Here is a 20,404-nt window from a genome sequence, read left to right as displayed (position 1 = left end):
CTTTGTCTAGTGCTGGAGGAGGTTATGAAGCTTCAGAATAATGACCTGGCCTCCATGTCTGCTTTGGGAAGCATAGGCAGCAAGAAGGCTAGAAAAGATTGAAAGGGGAAACAGATGGAAAATACAAGGCCAAGAACTAGGAATATGAGGGACATGGGGGTGTGAGGGCAACAGCAGGAAGAAGACTGACATGCCTGGCTATTGGGACCCTCTGCTTGAAGGCCAGCAAGGCTGGGACAGAGGATAAGAGGGAAAAGTGAGAACAGCAAGACTTCTCCCTAAGGGTCCCAGAATACCCTGGAAAAGAGCCCAGAGGGCAGGGCCTGTTCAGGGTCAGGGCCAGCTCCAGCCTCTGGACATCTCCCCAACTCCAGGGACCTTCGTCCTTTCAGAATAAAAGTCCCGTGGGGCAAGAGTCAGGGAGAAGAGGGCTCAGTGTGGGATGGGGACAGAGCCTGACTGTGTGGGAGGCAGAGGTTGTTGGAAAGTCCCTGGCCTATGCTCATTAGATGATCACCACTGCCCCCTCTTCCTGCAATGGCTAAGCCCCTACACATTCAAGACAGTCACTAGTTTTGAGCGCTGATCCTACTAGATGCCCTGGAATGAGTTTGGAAAAGAAAATAAAAGAACTCAGAGTGGAACTGAATAGCTTACTCTCTGCCAGTCTCTCTGCAAATGTCCCCAGTAGGGTGTGGAATAGAGAGCCCTCCTCTGGGCAAAGCCACCCAGCAGAAGCTCTGGGGACTGCTGGATCCTGCCTTGTCTTTTCCCAAGATACAGTGAAACCAAAGGAAGATGCTCCATGTATAGTCACCTGTTGTCTAAGTCACCAGGGCAATGAAACGTCCTGGCCCCTCTGAGTTCACAGCACAGGTCCAAGCCTCTCCCCACAGGACTGTCTTCTGTGCTCTTCATGTTGGTCCAGCACCGCTTGCTGCACTCTTGCCAGAGGGCCTGACCCAGGAACTTGGAGGCCTCCATGGTGACTATCAGGTCCAATCTAAACACCCCAAAAATGCCTGTGACATGAGCATCCAGCCATCCACACTGCAAGTCCACGTCCTTCACTTGACCTTATCTCTTCAGGAGCCAGAGTCCAACAAGAAGCCTGGAGATCCCCAAAAGAGCACAAACCATTAGAGGAGGACTCAGCAGCTTCAGAAACATCACCAAGGGGGTGGGCAGGAGCAGGGAGCTACTGAGACTGGAAGCCGGGGCTGCTGCTTCCCCTGTGGGCACCAGGGGGTGCTGATCACACCAAGTTTAATCCTCCCTCCTCCACCACCTTCTTGAATATTCCCTTTCCCACTACACAGACACCTGCAGCACACACACACACCGTACCACCACCACCAATTTCCAACCCACATACTCACCTGCTCAAAACCCCAACCTCTCCTTCAAATCAGGCTGCTCCGTCTGTCCTCAGATGGAAGAGATGATTACCAGGGCATCAACTGAGAAAGAAGGGAGGGACATGGCCCTCCAGGGAAGTGCCGCCCCCAAGCCTGTCCTGGGGCACACAAAGCTAAGGTAAGGATACAGGAGGACTTTGACTTTGTTGACCAGTGTCCTAGCCCCCGGGGAGATGATCAGCAATCCAAAAGGTTTATTTCCATGTGAGAGAAAGTGAAAACACCCTTCTAAGCCAGCTGCACTCCGCCAGGCCCCTACCCCACTCCTCCTCAGGCCCGGATAGCACCACAAGCTCACAAACAACCTTCTGGCCTGAATTTCAGATGATCCTTTAGTCTCGATTCCTTACATCGCTACAGATCCCTCTTTGTAGAAGAAAGTGACCAACAGTGGATATACCAAGAGCAGGTGTATGCCCTCTGAAGCAGAGAACCACATGCTGCCCAAGGCCTCGAGGTCCACGTTCTGGTAGGGGACCAGAGAGTAGGTAGGAGCAGCAAAGTCTAGCCAGGTACCCCTCCCCGCTGCCCCTTTCCCTTCAGCCACTATCTTCCATGTGACCCCACCCCACCCCACATGCCCAGACCTGCACGTTGAAAAGAAAGCTCAGGCAAAAGCAGGAAATCCCTCAATTCTAAATCACAGTGGCCATCCCAGCCAGGAGCTCCATCCTATAACGTGGTTGGACCCCTTACTGGCAGCAGGGGATCCGTAGAAGCCACTGCAAATCCTGGGATCCCAAGAGAGAGCAGAGGCCTGGCCATATTGACACCTTTCCCCAATCCCAATGTTATCCTCTATGAGGCAAGAACTACATCTGGTCTAGGCTCACGTACCCAAAGGTCAGTATGAGGTCAGAAGTTCCCGATATAGCTAAGGATGGCCTGCTTCTTCCCTCCTGCCTCTCCCTGCCACAGACTCTTCCTCTTCTGGAGCTTGCTGCACCTACCCAGCCGGGGCATCACCTCCAATACCCCCACTCAGCTCTCTGGGACGTCTCCCCTGACTTCTCCAGGCTATAACCCCCTCGATCACAGTAGCACCCATGCCATCAGGGCCCCCAAGGACTGATCTGGAGTCATCCCAGTGCTGTATCCATGATTATGGACAGGTGAGGATGGGGGAGACCTTGTAGGTATAGCAGGAGGTGAAAGGGTATCTGGTGAGGGGACTCGATGGCCAAATCAGGCAGCTCTGTGAAGGACTCTGATGGGCAGAGCTGGGTTTGCATCAAGGGTAGAAAGAAAGAGAGAAAGAGAAAAAGAAGAAAGAAAGAAAGAAAAAGAAAGAAAGAAAGAAAGAAAGAAGAAGAAAGAAAGAGAAAAAGAAAAAAAAAGAAAAGAAAGAGAGAGAAGAGAGAAAGAGGGAGGGAGGGAAAGGAAGGGAGGGAGGGAGGGAGGGAGAAGTCAAAGCCACTGAGGCCAAGGGTGCAAGGAGTGGCCCTGCCTGACCAGGGGCCAGAATCAGCATCCATCAGACCCTCCCCCTCCTCCTCTAGACCTTAGCCAGCAGGATGGCTCTGGGCCAGTTCTGTGGGCACCTTGCTCCACACGGTATATCCACCCTCACCAGAGGCCATTTAGATTCCAAAGACATTTGGATTCTAATTGGCCTCTGCATAAGATGGAGCTGACCTTTCAGCAAGAACAAGGAGACCACTGTTCTCTCAAGGACTTCCTGGCCCACTACCTCGCTGGGGGAAAACCTCCTGCCTTCCTCCACCTACCCAGTCCCACATCTCACTTCCCTCTGCCCTCCCTTTTGTTCTGGCCCTTAGAGAGAGCCTCTTTTCTGTCCCCCATGGCCAGTGCCCAAGCAGAGGGTCACCAGCATAGCCAGGCCTTTGAGTTTGTGGATAAATCACGTGCCTCAGAAGTTCTAGATCAACCTAAAATCACACCCAAAATTGGGAAGGAGTATTACATAGTGGTCAGGGGAGTAGGCTCTGGTGTCTAACTGCCATATCTTACCAGCTGTGTGAGCGTATCCAACCACTAAAAAAAACCATTTCAGTAAATAAGACACCTTTGCCAGTCATACAAAGCAATACCAAGAGCATTTCCTTCCTCCAAGGAATTTTGTGACAATTCCCTGTAAAAATCACTCAGCGTAATACCCAGAATAGAGTAAGAACTGAGAATCTTAGCTATCATTTGTTTTGTTATCTCTTACCTCTTCACTTGCTGATTGAAATTCTCTTAACTGGGGGCGCCTGGGTGGCACAGCGGTTAAGCATCTGCCTTCGGCTCAGGGCGTGATCCCGGCGTTATGGGATCGAGCCCCACATCAGGCTCCTCTGCTATGAGCCTGCTTCTTCCTCTCCCACTCCCCCTGCTTGTGTTCCCTCTCTCCGCTGGCTGTCTCTATCTCTGTCAAATAAATAAATAAAATCTTTAAAAAAAAAAAAAAAAGAAATTCTCTTAACTGGAACCAAAGCCTTATACTCTACAGTTAAGGATAAGGTGTCATCACCAATGCCTCTGAAGTCACTGGGTGGCTTATATTTATACCAAAGTATACATGTGATACCAGAGATTTAGAGATAGTATCGCCTTCCCCTTGGCTATTGAGGCAGATAAAACATCTGCCTGCCGCGGGGCTCCAAGACCAGAACCTCTCCCTCGATCCTGTGGTCCCCTCATCCCTATGAGGACAAGTAGGCCATCCCAGATGGTGCTGGAATCTGGACGGCTACTTCTCCTCCTGACCACTAGGCTTCCAGAAGCCTCCGGTCTCCAGATGCAGGTGCAGCCACTTTCCCTTGACCCCCCTGGTCCTCACTCTTCTCGTGTATGGATGCCAAATACAGCCAGCACCTTGACCCCCGCCCCCTCACCCTGGTGGTTTTCTCAAGCTTCCCCCTTGCCTGAGAGGCCTCCACCCACCTGCCCCGGATCCCCTGCAGAATATCCCCTGTCCTCCTTGTCACTAGTGAAGCCCCAGCGATCCCTCCCTTCAAGCCTCAGTAGGGCTTCCCCAGCCCTACTCACAGTCAGATGAGCCAGGAGGAGGAGGGCGTACTTAAGCATCAATGGCAGTCTTCCTTCCATGTGAATGTGCACATCCCTCCAGAGCCTGTCTTACAATATGCCTCTTCCACGGACAGTGTGTGGGGAGAGCTGTGTGTATTGTCCGTCTGGCCTTTTCATGCACTGTTCTACAAGACTGCTGAAAGCCAGCACCTACTCTTCTCTTTCCTTCATGCACATAACAATAGCCATGGGTATTCACTGACCTAAGCAGACAGGCAAGGCAGAGCTCAAAGCACTGCTCAAGGAGTCATTTGTTGCTACCTCGCTGTGTGATCTCAGACAAATTATTTTATTTCTCTGTTCAGCCTCAGTGTTCTGTGACACATCTACTATCTTGCCTTCCACACCCACACCCTCCCCTTGGATCCCTCTCTCGTTCCCCACTGTTTTTAGAAAAGCTTTGCTCCCTGTCCTTGACCCAGCAGTCAGGAAATTGTCATCCTTCATGTAATGGAAGTCTATCCTGCAAGGCCCCCAGTGGAGAAAGAACCCCAAAGGAACAGCTAGATCACAAAGCATTCTGTCTCTCTTCAAGGTGGCTCCCCTAACCTCTGCTGCCACTCCCACCCTGTTCTGCTTCCCCACCACTCATTTCTTACCGAGTAGCACAGATGGGACAAAGGTGAACCATTTAAAATAAGGGTTTATTAAAGTCTTGGAGAAAACAAAAGCAAAATAGAACAGAGAGTAATATATGAGTCAATTATCTGAGGTACGAATGCAGCTTCACCCATAAACTCATTGTGGATGGAAGGGACGGTGCAGGGTATAGAGAACTGCCTTGCTATTAACAAGCAAAGCACACACACAGTATGTTTAAAGAGTTCTTTATTAAAGGACTTGATTTCAGGCTTGAAAGTCTACACAAAGCCCAGGGGGCATGGGAGATTTGGAACAGGAATCTCCAGGCTCTGAACTTGTCCCTTTAGACAATATGCTGGTGTGGGACCATTGTCCTAGATTCTTAAGACTCATGCTACAGTCACCCTCCCTTAGGTTGGAAAAGGCATTCTATTTAGGGCTTCTCCTTGCTTCTTTTTCTTTCTCCTTCTCAACAGCTTCTTGGTCCTTTTTAACTCTTTGCTATCTTCCCAAAGACTCACTTCTTTGGTGTTTGGTCTCCTGTAGGTCATACTTTGATCTGTATGGTCCTGCTACTTGAGGGAAGAGTGAAGGAGCCCTTCAGATCTTAAGGTGAAGAAGAGGGTCAGAGCCCCCAAAGGCCTTCCAGCTTCAGGTTAATGCATCTGAAATACAGCCATATCTAGCAAAAACAACATCCTACTAACTGGTCTTCTGCATTTATTGTACTAAAATAATGTGTCTATTTTTGTGATACCCAACCCATCTCCATGATGGCTCCCAGCAATCCCTGCTTCCTAGCATTCCCATTCTTGTGGATGCTCCTCCTACCCTGTATCAGGTAAGTGGGAGTGAGCCTCCCACAATCATGTGAGGGAGCCGTCTTGGAAGCAGACCCCCCAGCCCCAGCTAAGCCTTCAGATGAGAGCAGCCCTGGCCAACACCTTGATGGAAGCCCTGTGAGAAACTCACCAACACCACTCATCGAAGCTGCTTCTGGATTTCTGACCTTCAGAAACTATGTAAAATAATACATGTTTGCTGTTTTAAACTGCTAAATGTCTGAGTGATTTATTACACAGCAACAGGAAACTAACACATATTCTTAGCTTTGAATTTCATCATAAATGCCCCTCCTCCTAGCACCAGAGCCTCAATATTTGCCAGGCTGGCAAAAGGACATGGGCAAATGACTTAGGGCAATAAAAACCTGTCCAGCCACAAAAAGATATGGCTCTTTAGGATGGAAGGGCTCTCCTAACCCCAGGCCCAGACACCATCTGAGTACCCAGCACCAGAAACCCACATCTCAGTGTCTGCCCCCTAGAAGTCTTTAAGAAAGTAAAGTTCAGAGGTAGGCAAGTCCCCCCTTTCTTTCCTCTCTTAGGTCCACCTGCTGGAGTACTTTCTGAGAATCCACCTTTTCCCTAGGTAATTGTTAAAAAGAATGTCCGGCATCTTCAGGTAATACCCCCCACTTTCACATATGTGTAAGCTTACCTTGTGGCTTTAATAGGACAAATGCAGCAGAGTACAACTCAAGAAGCCTCATGTCATTAGAGAGATTGCGTATCCAGGGGCAGGGAGAATATCTTAGACAGCATCAGATCTTTGCCAGTGGGAAGCTTATTGACAAATTCTGCAATGACAAAGCATCAAGGTTCTTAAGACCAGTAGCAATGAGCAGAAGGTGGTGTCCAGGCATACAAGGCAGGGGAGAGCCACACCTGGGTGGCCAGTTATCCCTCACAGAGTAAGGAATCTTTGGGATCCTCCCCAGCCCTCCAAGGCCAGCACGGTGATACCAGAGCCAAAGATTTCTTTGTTGAAAAGAGGGAGAGTGAAATGGAGAAACACAGCTGGGAGAAGGCTATGTGCAGAGGCCACCAGGTGAACCCAAATCTGATGGCTGGAAAGAGGGGGACACCAGGGAAGGTGTTTTAATGGCTCTCTCTTCTGCTATGCTCTCCCCAACAGTCTTGGCTATGGGCAGCCCCTGAGCCTGGCATACAGTAACCCCTGCTGTCACCCAAGAGAAGCAGAACACTTACCAGGATCAGATCTACTACTATCAGTGCCCATAGCCCTATTACTTAATGAAGCCCAGAGAAGGCAGTAGCCAGGGTTCCCAGGTGAGAGCCAGCTGAGCCCTCTCAAGGGCACCTTGCCTTCCTATGCCTGCTTTCTCTACCCAAGAGTGAGAAGCAGGGTCACATAACAATGGCCCGAACTCTCACTACAGAACAGTAAATGGGGCAGGGCTATCCCTGGGGTCAACTTCACTCCCTCGCTCTCTGTATCAGGAAAACAGGAAAACAGGAAAGAGCCTTAGGCATCCTCTCTTGGGGCATCTGCCCCCACTGCCAACCTCAGCTCCTGGACCTGTCTATCTACTACATGCTCTCTTCCTCCTTGGGCACCTTCCTTGAAAACTCCAATACCTGGTCCATCCTCTTCCTCTCTACCTCATCCCATGAGCTCATCCTACAGATACATGTGCCAGGCATCATGCTCAGTCCCAGGATATTGAAACCAGTAGAACAGTCCCTCCCTCAAGGAGCTCACAGTCTTATAAGAAAGATAACTAAGTGAACAGGTGGTTATCATACATCAAGATAAGTGCTAATGTGTGATAAGCACGGGGAAGCCCTGACTCCAGGAGGGCTTCCCAGAGGAGGGGACCCATGAGGAGAGAAGTAATAATAATGGATGGCAGCCATGGCATGGTTACTGCATGCCAGACATTTACTTTTCAACTCATTTACTCCTCTCAAGAATCCTATGACATAATGATATCTTTACTTTACAGTTAAGGAAACTGTATTGTCAGGATTCTTCAGAGATTTATTATAAGGTTTTGGCTCAAGCAATTATGGAGGCCGAGGAGTCTCGTGATTTGCTGGCTGCAAGCCAGAAACCCAGGAATGTCGCCGGTATAATTGTAGTCGAATCCGAAAGCCTGAGAAGTGTGAATCCCAGTCCAAGGACAGAAGACCAATGTCCCAGCTAATCCTCCTTTCCTCTGTTTTTCATTCTGTTCAGGCAGACCCTCAGTGGATTGGATGATGGTGTCCCCGAGTGGGAGGCCCATCTGCTTTACTCAGTCTACCAACTGAAATGCTAATCTCTTCTGGAAACACCCTCCTCACGTACACACCAAGAAAGAACGTTTAATTAGCTATCTGGGCATCCCTTGACCTGGTCAAGTTGACGCATAAAATCAACCACCACAAAAACTAAGGAACATAGAGTTCCTTAGTAATTTGCCAAAGGTCACATATCAAAGGCAGAGCCAGGATTTAAACCCCAACAGATTGGTTCCAGAGGAGCCTGACCCCCTAACCTGAAGTTTCTCAGCCTCAGCACCCCTGGCATCTGGGCAGGTACTGTTTTGTGTGGGAGTGCTGTCTCGTGCGTTGTCGAACGCTTAGCAGCATCCTTGGCCTCTGCCCACTAGAGGCCAGCAGCATCCCCGCAGCTGGGAAACCAACAATTTCTAGGTGTTTTTCAAGTATCCCCTGGGGAGCAAAATTGCTCCTGGTTGAAAATCACTGACCCAACTATTTGGCTACTACTCTGCCTTTCTAAGCAAGATATTTATTGAGTGTTTACCAAATACCAGGCATTCTCCAAAGAAATTTTGATTATTAGCTCATGTAATCCTCACAACACCCCATGGGTACATTGTCTTCATCTTTCTTCTACAGGTGAGGATTTTAGAGGCACAGAGAAACTGCATAAGCTGGCCATGGTCACAAAGCTCCCAAGAGGCAGTGTGTGGATTTGAGCCCGATGAATCCGGAACCCACTCCATTAGCCACTATGTTATGCTACCTTTTGGTCTCTGATGCTTTAAAAACACAGAATTGGCCAAGGAGTCACATGTGCAAATGCAAGTCGATGTTTAGAAATAGTAAGATCACCATTGAGGCTAGAACACATATGACAGGAGAGAACCACATGGCATAAGGCAAGCAGAGCCAATTACAAATGAAGAATGTGGCACGATGGTTAAGTAGCTTGGGCTTCGTCTTGTGGGTCAGAGGGTGCATTCATTGAAAGGTTTTAAGCTGGGGAGAAGCGTGATCACCTGATGCTGTAGACAGACAGCTGATAGAGTAGGGAAGGTGGACCGGAGGGCCAGCACTAGTGGCTGACACTCCTTTGGGGTTGATTTAGCTTCTGCCCAAATATTCTTAACCTATAGGCATCAAGGCCCTAACTTGCATACCTGAGATGACTTGGGCAGAGTGGAGATTGCCGGACAGACTCAGCTCTTGTTAGAGTCACTCCCATCCCCTACATTTCTGTCCACAGCACTATTTGTGTGGTTGTTCGTTTGTTTTTTAAGATTTTATTTATTTACTTGTCAGAAAGAAAGCACAAGAAGAGAGAGCATCAGGCAGAGAGAGAAGCAGACTTCCCACTGAGCAGGGAGCCCGAGGCAGGATTTGATCCCAGGACCCCCGGGTCATGACCCGAGCTGAAGGCAGATGCTTAACCGACTGAGCTACCCAGGCATCCCTGTCCACAGCTCTAGTGTCCATTAGGGGCAGAAGCCCAGGATCTCAGTCCAGGTGACTCAGGCCTCCTCAGCCCCCTCTGCTCCAGCTTTCCTGTGCCTCTTTCCTGATGGGAGGCATAAAAGCCCCAATGTGTCCCGGCCCAGGGCAAGGTGTCTAAAGACAGGAAACTGCACCCCCCCAGCCCAGGGTCTCCCATGGCTGTTTGGATTCCAGGAAAGAACAAACTCCTCTCCAAATGCTGGGGTCTAATGAAGGCTGCAGGAAAACCTCCTTGGTCTGGAAAAGCCAGAGCTATTCCTCATAGGCCCTTCCCGATGGAGGACAGCAGGTGGCAGCACCAACAGGAATTTCAAAATTAAAAACTAAAACTAAAAATCCAAACTGAAAATGTTCTCCTGCACTCCTGCACTCACATCACGTACGCCCTCTGCTTTCTCTCAACCCATTCACAACTTCGGAGACTATGCCCCTCTCTACTTCTGCACTTTGCCTCTGCTCGTTTAGTGAGAAATGAAATGCAATGGACCCAGAAGCAGGTCCAGAAGGTGTAAGTGAGAATCAGAGACTGGGTGGGGGGGGGGGGGTTGGGGGGTGTTGAGACAGAGGGCTATCAACTTGTCTTTAGATAGCAGCCCCCCCAAGGCTGAAAGGATCTGTGCCTGGCCTGAGTTTCAAAGGACAGAAAGTCCTTCTTCATTAATCACACAGATTAAGGATGCCCCCAGAGCCAGGGTCTAGCGTCATCTTCAGGATCCATGGCCTCACCCTTCTAATCTTGCCTGGCTTAGAAAGAGCCACCTGGCTACAATTATCATTCTAAATACATTTACTTTATCATTATTAAAGTGATTTAATAACATTACAGAAATTTCACTAAACAGAGAAACAGTTATTAAATCATCCACATCCCTCTACTCTAAGATGGTCACATTCATTTCACATTTCTCTTGTGGATGTTTTCTATTTTTGTGAACATGGGGTGTACTTAAAATCTCATAGCTTGCTTCCTTTCCCTCCTTCATCCAGGCCTCTCGCCTGTCAGGGGCCTACACATAGCGCAGATGTGGCTTTTGCTCTTGAGGGGCTCACATTTGGCCAAGGGAAAGGGGGACAAAGTAGTTGATCGAAGGGCCAGAAATAACCAATTGCCCCAGTTTGCGTGGGGCTGAACCAGTTTTAGTTTTGAAAGTCCTGTGTCCCAGGAAACGTCTCAGTCCCAGACCAACCAGAACGATTTCTAATAGGTCACCCTGTTAGAAACGAGCCTGGCAAATTAAGCCAGTTCAGAATTCCATTTTAGTTTAATTGATAGACTGGCCTTTTAGCTATACTTTTTTGCCTTTTTTAAAAATCACTGTATTGTGTTATATCACATTGTATTCAGCGTGTTGTATTTATTGTGTAGTATTTCTACTAGTTGCTCTAAGGCAGCTCTTCTCAAACTTATTCCCCTTACAAATTGAGAACCTCAAAGAGCTTTTGTTTATGTAGGTTATATCTATTCACAGTCACTGTATTAGAAATTAAAATGGAGAACATTTTAAAACACAAGGATACACAAATTCACCATCAAGGGATGATGTCACCACACCTCACAGGGCCTCTGCTAACTCCATGGTTCTGTCAAGAGAGAAAGAGAAAAAAACAAATAATATCTTAGGACTATGGTAAAAATAATTTTGACCTCACAACCCCCCCCACACACACACACATCAAAAGGATCTCAGGGACCCCCAGGGCTTGCCAGACCACAGGCTGAGAGCCACAGCCCTGGAGAGAACTCCTGCTCCCCATCCTTAGCTTTACCAACTCCCTAGAGTTAATATTGCATGAAGAACCCCAGGACTGTAGGGGTCTACCCCTATCCACTATGCTACGGTTTTCGTGTATGTTACATCTACATGTTTTATAAATCCCACGATACAATGTTACAATGTTTGCTTTAAACAGGTATGCCTTCCTTATTTATGAAGAAAACCCAGATTTTCTATTTAGCTACAAACTAACCATGTCTCTTCACTGCACCCTGCAGCTCTATCTCCTGCCTGGATTCCTTCCCTCCCAGCCCCCACACTCCCTTTAGCATTTCTCATCGTGCAGGTTCATTGACGGCAAATTCTCTGAGTTTTCTTTTATCTGAGAGTAGTTTTATTTCATCTTCATTCTGGAAGAATATTTTCACTGGAAAAGCAATTCTGAGTTGACGATTTTGTTTCTTCCAGAATTTTAAAGATGTTCCACTGTCTTCCAGTCTGCACTGTTTCTGATGAGAAAACAGCAATGTTGAAAATGTTCTCTGTAAGCAGTGTGTCTGGGTGCTTTCAAGATTTTCTCTTTACCTTTGATTTGTAGCAGTTTGACTATGATTGGCCTAGATGTGCTTTTGTCGTTATTGTTATTGTTTTTACTTTCCATTCTGCTTTGAATTTACTGAGCTTCCTGAATCTAAAAGTGTTTTTCACTGAAGTTGGCAAATTTCCAGCATATTTCTTTGAATATTTTTTTCTGCTTCATTCTCTCTCTCCTCTCCTTCTGGGACTCAAGAACACATATATTAGAGGATTTGGGTTTGTTTGTCTGTTTTATTGTCCCACAAATCCCTGAGTTTCTGCTCATTTTTAAAATATTTTCTTCTGATCTTCAGACTGGATAATTTCTATTTATGTATCTGCAAGGTCATTGACTCTTTCTTCTGCCATCCCCACGCTTCTATTAAGCCCCTCCAGTGATCTTTTTAAATTTCATGTAGTATTGCATCTTTGAATTATAAAATTTACATCTGATTCTTTTTAAAAGTTTATATTTCTCTGCTTATGTTTCCTACCTTCTTTCTTTAACACAGGCATATTCTTCTTTGCATCTTTGCCTGCCAAAATCCTTGTGTACAGATCCCAACATCCGGGTCATGTTGGGAGACATCTTTGTTGTCTTTTCTCTTGAGTGTGGTTTGTATTTCCTGTTTCTTCATATTTGGAGTAATTTTGGACTGTATCCTGGACGCAATGAGAATACATTATAAAGACTATGGATTCTGTGTTGTTCCTCAGAAAAGTATTGGTTGGTTGGTTGGTTATTTGTTTTCAAGTAGGCAGTTAGCTTGGCTTAACTCAAACTGCAGACTATCTTGAGAGAGCAGTAGTTCAAAAATTTTTAAAGACTTTATTTACTTATTATTTGAAAGAGAGAGAGAGTGCACAAGCAGGGGGGAGGAGCAGAGGGAGAAGCAGACCCCCTGCTGAGCAGGGAGCCTGGATGACAATGGGGGCTCAATCCCAGGACCCTGAGATCATGACCTGAGCTGAAGGCAGACGCTTAACCAACTGAGTCACCCAGGTGCCCCAGCAGTTCAGATTTAAGTTGAATTCTTTCAGTCTTAGCTAGGCTGCCTGGAGTCTGACCCATGCATTCATGATTCAGGGGACCAAGGGTAAAAATCCCTGAGACACTCAAATAGCTGACAACCTGATTATGAGACAGACATCACACAATGTGATGTGTGTGGAGGTGGTTCAAAGGCTTGGTGCTCTAACTCCACAGCCAATTCCAGCACCTGTGCCCCCAGAGAGGTCAAGGGAAGTGAAAGTGTCTCGTGATGAGAGTATTAAGAAAAGAGTGCTAGCTCTCCCTCAGACATGCTCCTTTCCCCAATGCTCCAGAACCAAAGTCATCAACTCCTGGCATTCTTCCTACATCCCCACTCCCAGCTGTGGACAAGGGCACCATCCCATACAGTGCCAGCCCTGAAGAGCCCCTGCGTCTGTATTGATGCTGCAATTGCTCGAGTAGCCACTTCTGCTTTTCCTGCCAGGCTACAAACTACAGAGCAACAGCCACCTGTATGTCTCTGCCAGCCAGAGAGGAGGCCCCGTGCAGGGGAGGTGGTCCTGAATGCAGGATGGAGGCACAGCTTCCCAACCCCAGCCCCACATGGGCCTGCAGCAACCAGCTGCAGAGAGAGCCATCAGGCTCCTTCTCCACTCCCATGTCCCTGGAGGTTTTGTCCCCCGACCCGAATACTCACTGCAGCCACACCACCTAGGTGGGACGGGGGCAGGCCTTCATATTCAAAGTGTTAGATTCCTCGAAACAGGGACCACCTCGAGGCTCTGGACTGCTCAAGACACCAGCAGCAGTATGGCCACTGCCTCTTTCCACCCTTAGCTCCCTGCCTCTTTCCCACCCAGCCTCCACCCAGCTCTTGAACCCCTGTCTACTAGGGCAAATTTTCCTGGTTCACCCAGAACTTGCCCAGTTTTTAAATTGAAAGGTCCACATCCCAGGCGAGCCCTCAGCCCCAGGCAAGTTGAACAGTTGGTCACCCAATGTGCCCTGGAGTTCCCTTTTAAGGCCTCCTTGTCCTCCAGAACATCTCTAAAAAAGTCTTCTCGGATGGGCTAAACTCGGAACTCCAGTATGTGGCCCTCTTCGAATGGAGCACAAGCTTAGGAGCAGAGTACAGTCCTGCCCGTCACAGACTAGGGAGTGATGCTCTGAAGGGAACCTGGGGACGGACCCCCAGCTCTGATTATCTGGTTTCTTCCCACCAGATGGCTCATGGACTGGGACCATTTTTCACCCCTGTGGGTGTGTCTCTGGCTTCCCAGATGCTCAGTGTTCCCAGGAGAGGGGAGAAATCCTGGCCAGAGGGGCCTGCTCCTCGAAAGATGGATAAGGGACAGTATCCCCAGGTGTGGTAGATACTGGGGTATGGAAGACAGGTAGACTTGATACCAGGACTCTACCTGGGAAATTGTGTCTGTCTTGACCATCACTCTCCTGCTGTCCCCTTATAGCCATGAACCATACAGACGTTTTCAGCCTGGAAAAACCAAAGTTCCAGAACATACCCTGTTTCGGTCTGTGACTTGCTGCATTTGTGAGGAGCCACATTACAAGATGCAAAATGGAAGAAACAATGGATTCTTCTGTGACAGGTGTGTGTGTGTGTGCGCGCGTGTGTGAGTCTAGAATGTAGGACCAAATGGAATGTAAAAATTTCCATACATTCCACATTTTAGAATACCTGGTACATAGTAACATTAAAGAAATATTGGTTGAATAAATGAATGTGTCTAAATGTGCATGTCTTGGGATCTGAATATAAGTTCTTCTTAGGCCTGGGAGAAAAAGGAGTTGGGACGGATAGTTTTCCACCCATATGAGGAATTCCCTCTATAACAATTCAGCTTCCAAAGGAATGCTTTCATTGAGTGATCTGTGGGGGAAAGGTCTCAGCTTCAAATCCCCACTCTCTGATAATGAATCGTTTTTGACAGGGCAGTCTACACTGCTGCCAAGAGACAGAGTGAGGTACAATACTACCCCACTACAGTGGTTTTTTCACTCCAAACACACTGAAACTCTCTTGTACCATCTTTTTTTCTTTTTCTTTTTTTTTTCTTTTTTCTTTCTTTCTTTTTTTTTTTTTTTTTTTTTTTTTGGGGCTCCCCCCCNNTTTTTTTTTTTTTTTTTTCTGTTTTGAGGACTCCTCCCTGCCCTCCCTTCCAGCCACCCTGGCCGGGTAGAAGCAGGAGGGTTCTTTGGGGGATATTCCCAACCTCTTTGTCATGATGAGTTCTTAGGGGTTAGTAGACAGACCTCAGAACTTTGGGACAATGTCATCCCCTCCCACCTTTCAGACCTGAGTTCATTAAGATGACATTTTTTAAGTATTAAAGAGAAGGGAGGCTCAGATTTCAGTGGAGAGGGAGGGAACAGAGATATGTTGGTGAGCACGTGTCCTACATGCGATTCCAGAGCAGTGTCCTGTTGCTCATGAAAGCATGCTAACTGGTGTAGTGGGCACAGAGCTGTCAGAAGGGGCTCCGGGTAATCAGGGCTCAGACTGGGGAAGCGACCACAGTGACAGGTGACAGTGGGTGCGGCTGGGGAGAGGGAGGTCTCATGCAGCAGAGCCTCCATACTAAAGAACTTGCAGAGCACCTTGCCCTCGGATGACCAGATAACTCGTTGTCCAAACCAGGACTCTTTTGAAAGGGAAGGAGGGCACTAGTAATAATTACACAAGGACAACCAGTGTAAACTGGGATAGTTTCAACCAAACTGAGACATGTGCTCTCCCAACACATGACCCTAACAGTGTTCTGGAAGATTGGATAAAGTTAGTCCACCAAAGCTACAAAGAGAGGGAGAGATAATACCCTTGTGGGTAAAGCACTAACAATCTTATTAGGCCTATCAGACCTCCTCGGGGAGATGATGACCATGATGGGGAGACAGTAGCACTTCTGCCTCTAAGAATTTCTTTGAATCAGGGTGGGTGAAAATAAATGCAAAAGTGGCCGGTATTGTTAGGGCTGATAGGTGATTAGACAGGTGTGTGAGGGAGTGCCTATCGTGAAACATAATCAAAAGAATATGACAAAGAACATCAGAGACAACACAATACCCGGCCCCCAAGACTTATGATCCAGTGGCAGGTTCAATACCCCTTCCTCCCAGGGCAGATCACTGGGGGGCTCACGCCAGGTTCCCTCTTGTTCCTGGGCAGTTCCCGCAGGTCCTAGCTTTTTACCTGAAGGGGGCAGTAGAAGGCTTCCTCTTTGGTCGCTCCATTTGCTCCGCCCACTGCTGCAGTTGGCACAAAGTGGCCCAACCTGGACTTCAACCCTCATGCTTCCCTCCCATGGGCCACGCAGACCACAGTCAGCCACCTCACATGCTCTGACATCCAATGAGAAGGCAGGACCACAGACAGCGGCTGTATCTCAAGATCTCCAATTGAAGGCAAGGGGGAGCAGTGCAGGCCAGCAACAGAGGAGTCCACGGAGGTAAATTCTACTCACCTTCACTAGAGCCTTCCTCTCTCCACTATGAGGCGGTGTCCTGGGGCTTCCACATGGCCATCGCTCCTCTCCCCCAGAGCGCCCAGTCTGGAAAGGAAGGGCACAGAGAGAGAAAACCGCAGTCTGGGGAGTGATTAATAGAGAACCTGGAGCATACGGAAATAGAAAAGAGTCTTTGAAAGAGAGAAATTTTTTAAAATGAACAGCTGGCATGGCCCCCACTGAACTTTCCTTCAGCTTCTCCTTCAAGTTCAGTCTGGGTGTTGGTGGTAAGAGGTCTTCTTGATCTCAGAGATATCCATCCTCAATTGGGGTAAAAAACTGTCTCCAACATTCTAGCTATCCCTGAGCCAGATGGCAAGTGAGTGCTGTCTACCTCAGAGAGTTTTTTAAAGGTCATGCTGGGAATTACTATATTTCCAGTGACCTTCTGCCTCCTCCTGGAGCCTTCCCTGGTCACAGCCCCATTGCCTTGCTTGGGCCAAACCCTCTCACTTGTCCTGGAATAACTGAACCTGTCTCCCAATTATAGGTGAAAACCAGAATGTGTCTCATATTCCGTTTGTTAACTTTATCTTTTGTACATCTGAAGCTTCTCAGGCCTGCCTTTTTTCCCCTCTAAATGCCCTAAAATGAAATTCTGGTGCTCGGTTTTAAAAAGCAAGCCCCATAAACGCTCACAAAATAAATCTCAGCAAGATGAGAACAGAGTCCCTCTTATCCTAGAGTTGCAGAAAATCAGACACGATTCTGCTTCATAGAGTTGATTCCGATAAAGTGGTAAATCAAGAACATTCAGTCCCACTGGTGTGAAAATATGTAATCCTGTTCTATGTATATTTATATCATCTTTGGAAGTGTAATTTGCACAAAGGAATCTTTTAAGACACGCAGACAGACATCACAGAAGATTGCTGTATGACCAATACAATGTAATTTGTAAACCTTAAAAGTCAGCAACTCCGGTTGGCCGTTGATAACTTACTAGTCTGAAAACAATACTTAATTAATTTATTTTTTTAAAGAGAGAGAGAGAGCACGCATAAGAGAGAGAGAGCGCGCGCGCACAAAAGTGGGCACGGGGGGGGGGCGGCAGAGGGAGAGAGGGAGAGAGAGAATCCCAAGCAGGCTCCATGCCCAGCCCAGAGCTGGAGGCGGGGCTCAATCCCACGACCCTGAGACATGACCTGAGCTGAAACCAACAGTTGGGTACTTAACTGACTGAACGACCCAGGTGCCCCTGAAAAAAATATCTTCAATTTCAAAAAAGGCATAAAGACCTATGAGATTGTTGTTTGTTTGCTGGCCAGAAGAATACCTTTGGGACTGTCTTATCCTTTCAAGCATAAAGCTAAAATCTCATTCCTCTGTTTGTCTTTTTCAAAGAGTTTAAGAGTCTGTGATAATTTGAATTAACGGGGAATCCTTGCCTTGTGATCTACCAGGAAAGCTGGGAAGCAGCCTTATGGGAAGAGCTGGAAAAGGAGGAGGGGAAGCAGCAAAATCCCAAATCCAATTAACTGGAGGGGGTCTGGAACGTGTGGCCCATAGCCACCCCGCCCTGGCAGTGATAGAAGGAAGACAAATGCCCTGACCATGATATTTGGGGTCACCATCTCCACTGTACCCCTATTACTTGAAGACCGTAAAAATTCTCAAGGTCAGAAGGCAGCGGCCTTCTCAAGCCAGAGACACTCCAGGAAGAGGGGGTGACATGAGGCTTGGAGGAGAGGAAACTGTAGGAACTAAGGCTTGGATCAGGGAGCAGGAGGACAGCAAGAACACAAAGGCCTGGAGAAGGGAGGAAAGCAGTGGGGGTGTGGGACAAATAAGGGAAGAAGTAACGAAAAGGAGGAAAACAGACAACCAGGGACCTGAGCAGTGTGTTGGCCCAGAGTAGAGGTTACTTCTGGAATGGGGGTGAGAGGACTTGCCTACTGAGCTCACCCTTAGACTAAGGATGGAGGCAGGGTGCTCTAGGGTAGAACAGAACGCAGAGGGATGGTGCTTGAGAAGGAGCCTGGTCATTTGGGATGACCCAGGGAGAGCCTGGAAGGAGCTGCTTATTGCCATTACCGGATTACACAGTATTACAGAAGTATACCATTTTTAGTATATTTTGTATCTTCAGATTTTTCTCGCTCTGTTATTAGAGAGCTGTGATACAAGGGTATGTGTTTTGTTGCCTGTGCAGGGTAAGGGAGGTATCCTGCAGAAGAAGGGAAAGGAGCAGAAGTCAGGTCCCAGAAAGTGGTAGCAGGAAAGTACTTAGCAAAGTGATAGTGGGACTGGAGGAAGGGGGGTCAGTATGGGAGGGAAAGGAAAGAAGCCGACTAAGAAGTTTTCTACCCATATAGTCAAGATCCAACCACACATGTTTCAAGGTCATGTCCATGCGCTAGGCACTGTGTTAGCCATCATTGATGGCGGACCAGGTAGCCACAGTTCTGGCCTTAATGGAGCCTGCTAGCTGGCCTGGGGCACTGCTTGGAAGTGTCCTTAAGGGTTTCCGGAGAGCCTCTTGAACGAAGAGTGGACCAAGAGCATTGGAGGGGGTGAGGAGCCATTCTTAGCATACGGCAGCCTTTGTGGTGCACGGAACTGGGAGAGAACCATTCGACAAAGCCATCATGTGTTATAATTCTGAGCCCTAGAGGTGTGCAAACCTTCTAGACGGAGCTGGAGTCCACAACAGGACGTGACCCTGTGCCAACCAATGCTGCAGATTTACCCCACATCTGCGGGCTTTCCCCCATCCCCTCCCCTTTCAGATCACAGCCAGGGAGGCTGCTTGGAGCTGGTGTCCCCACTGGCCTCCCTCCCTGGGCAGTTCATGTCCTCAAGGAGCAGGCTCTTGCTGACTTTCCGCATTCCTGCCTCCTTTGTGGACGGAACCATTGGCCTCCACAAGGGCTTCCCGCCCCTTACCAAGCCAGGGGTGAGTGTCTCTCCTGGGGGTGCAGAAAGGGCGGCCTCTGCCCCCTGCCATGGCCTCTGGTATCTGTCTAAAGAAGTCCGGGCCTGACCCTGCAGGACAAGCAGCTTCCAGGGGCTGTGGGCAGGATTTAAAAGACTACCTAAGCGAGCGCTCCCCACCCATACTTGATGACAGGGGAGGAAGGAGCAGCTCAAGTTCATGGGTCACAAACTTCAATTTCTACAAGAGGCAGTCTGGTAACAAAATGAGGGGAAAGGTCAGGGAGGAAGAGAGGTATGGCCCATTAAAGGTGACAGCCTTCACGCAGGAGCCACCCTCCCGTGTGATACATGCACGAGGTAAAAATTAGTTTTAAACAGTACAAGAGTCAAGAGTTGGTGCCTTCCCGGTCCCCTGATACTTTCTGAGGGTAAATGGGGTTTGGGAGGTGTTTTTCCTCTGTATTGTGGTGGGCAAACTATTCCTGAATCAGACAGCAGGTGGCGCTCAACCCAGAGAATTAGGAAAAAGGGAACAGTGGAGAATTACTTAACTCATTTCCAGTAACTTCTTCCTCCTCCCCCGCAGGGCCTTCCCCAGCCCCACCTCCTGTTCCCTGGTGTGGGCCAAGTCCTCTCGCTGGTTCCAGATGTCCAGTTCCAGATGCCTGGTCTCGGAGTGGGGAAATGACCACTGGAGAAGCCCCCACTCCACAAGCTGCCCAGGCAAGATGTGAGTGTGCCCACGGAAGGGCCTGGAGGAGAGGAAAATGGCGGGCAGAGGGAAAGGTGGGACCCAGGGACGTGCACACACACGCACACACATGCACGGGCACACACACAGAACCAGTTACTGCCGGGGAACTGGAAAGTTGCCTGTAGCCTCTAGCAGCCTTTCCTGGAGTTGGTCAGGCTCATTGGTCCGAGCCAGGAGAACTAACATATTTAAATGTCCCTCCCTCCTACCACCATTGCTCCCCCAGATCCCAGAGTGGGATTGGGATTTGCCGAAGCAGAAAACAGCCTCCTACTTTGATTGAGACTGTCCTGGGACACGAGCAGTGGTGGAAAACTCAAGAGTCCAAGCTTAGGTGGGCTGGGAGGCACAAGGAATCAGGGTGAG

At 48.4% G+C, this 20,404-nt stretch overlaps 1 protein-coding gene and 1 long non-coding RNA gene across 5 annotated transcripts in view; one reads left to right on the top strand and one right to left on the bottom strand.

The window, feature by feature from the left end:
- The window catches only part of C1RL (complement C1r subcomponent like), a 34,896-nt gene that overhangs the window by 3,372 nt on the left and 11,120 nt on the right, over nucleotides 1-20,404 (top strand). For 2 of the 3 annotated variants that reach the window (XM_034645357.1, XM_034645356.1), the window contains 2 exons: nucleotides 14,353-14,493; nucleotides 19,871-20,014. In XM_034645357.1, the coding sequence (XP_034501248.1) occupies nucleotides 14,353-14,493; nucleotides 19,871-20,014 (285 nt within the window). Of the gene's footprint in view, nucleotides 1-14,352; nucleotides 14,494-16,070; nucleotides 16,351-19,870; nucleotides 20,015-20,404 lie in introns of all 3 variants that reach the window. The other variant, XM_011228702.3, reaches the window with a different exon arrangement.
- Nucleotides 5,402-19,931, bottom strand: LOC109490082. 2 transcript variants are annotated; one of them, XR_004621280.1, is made up of 5 exons: nucleotides 19,889-19,931; nucleotides 16,366-16,511; nucleotides 11,151-11,179; nucleotides 6,534-6,672; nucleotides 5,402-5,698 (listed from the first exon to the last, which is right to left on the bottom strand). It is a non-coding gene; the product is annotated as an uncharacterized LOC109490082 (long non-coding RNA). The 2 variants fall into 2 exon arrangements; XR_004621279.1 differs by lacking the exon at nucleotides 5,402-5,698 and having other exon boundaries at nucleotides 6,601-6,672; nucleotides 11,127-11,179.

The sequence above is a fragment of the Ailuropoda melanoleuca genome, chromosome 16 (genome assembly GCF_002007445.2).
Source record: "Ailuropoda melanoleuca isolate Jingjing chromosome 16, ASM200744v2, whole genome shotgun sequence".
Lineage (NCBI taxonomy): Eukaryota > Metazoa > Chordata > Mammalia > Carnivora > Ursidae > Ailuropoda > Ailuropoda melanoleuca.
This window is presented reverse-complemented; position numbering and strand designations above follow the sequence as displayed.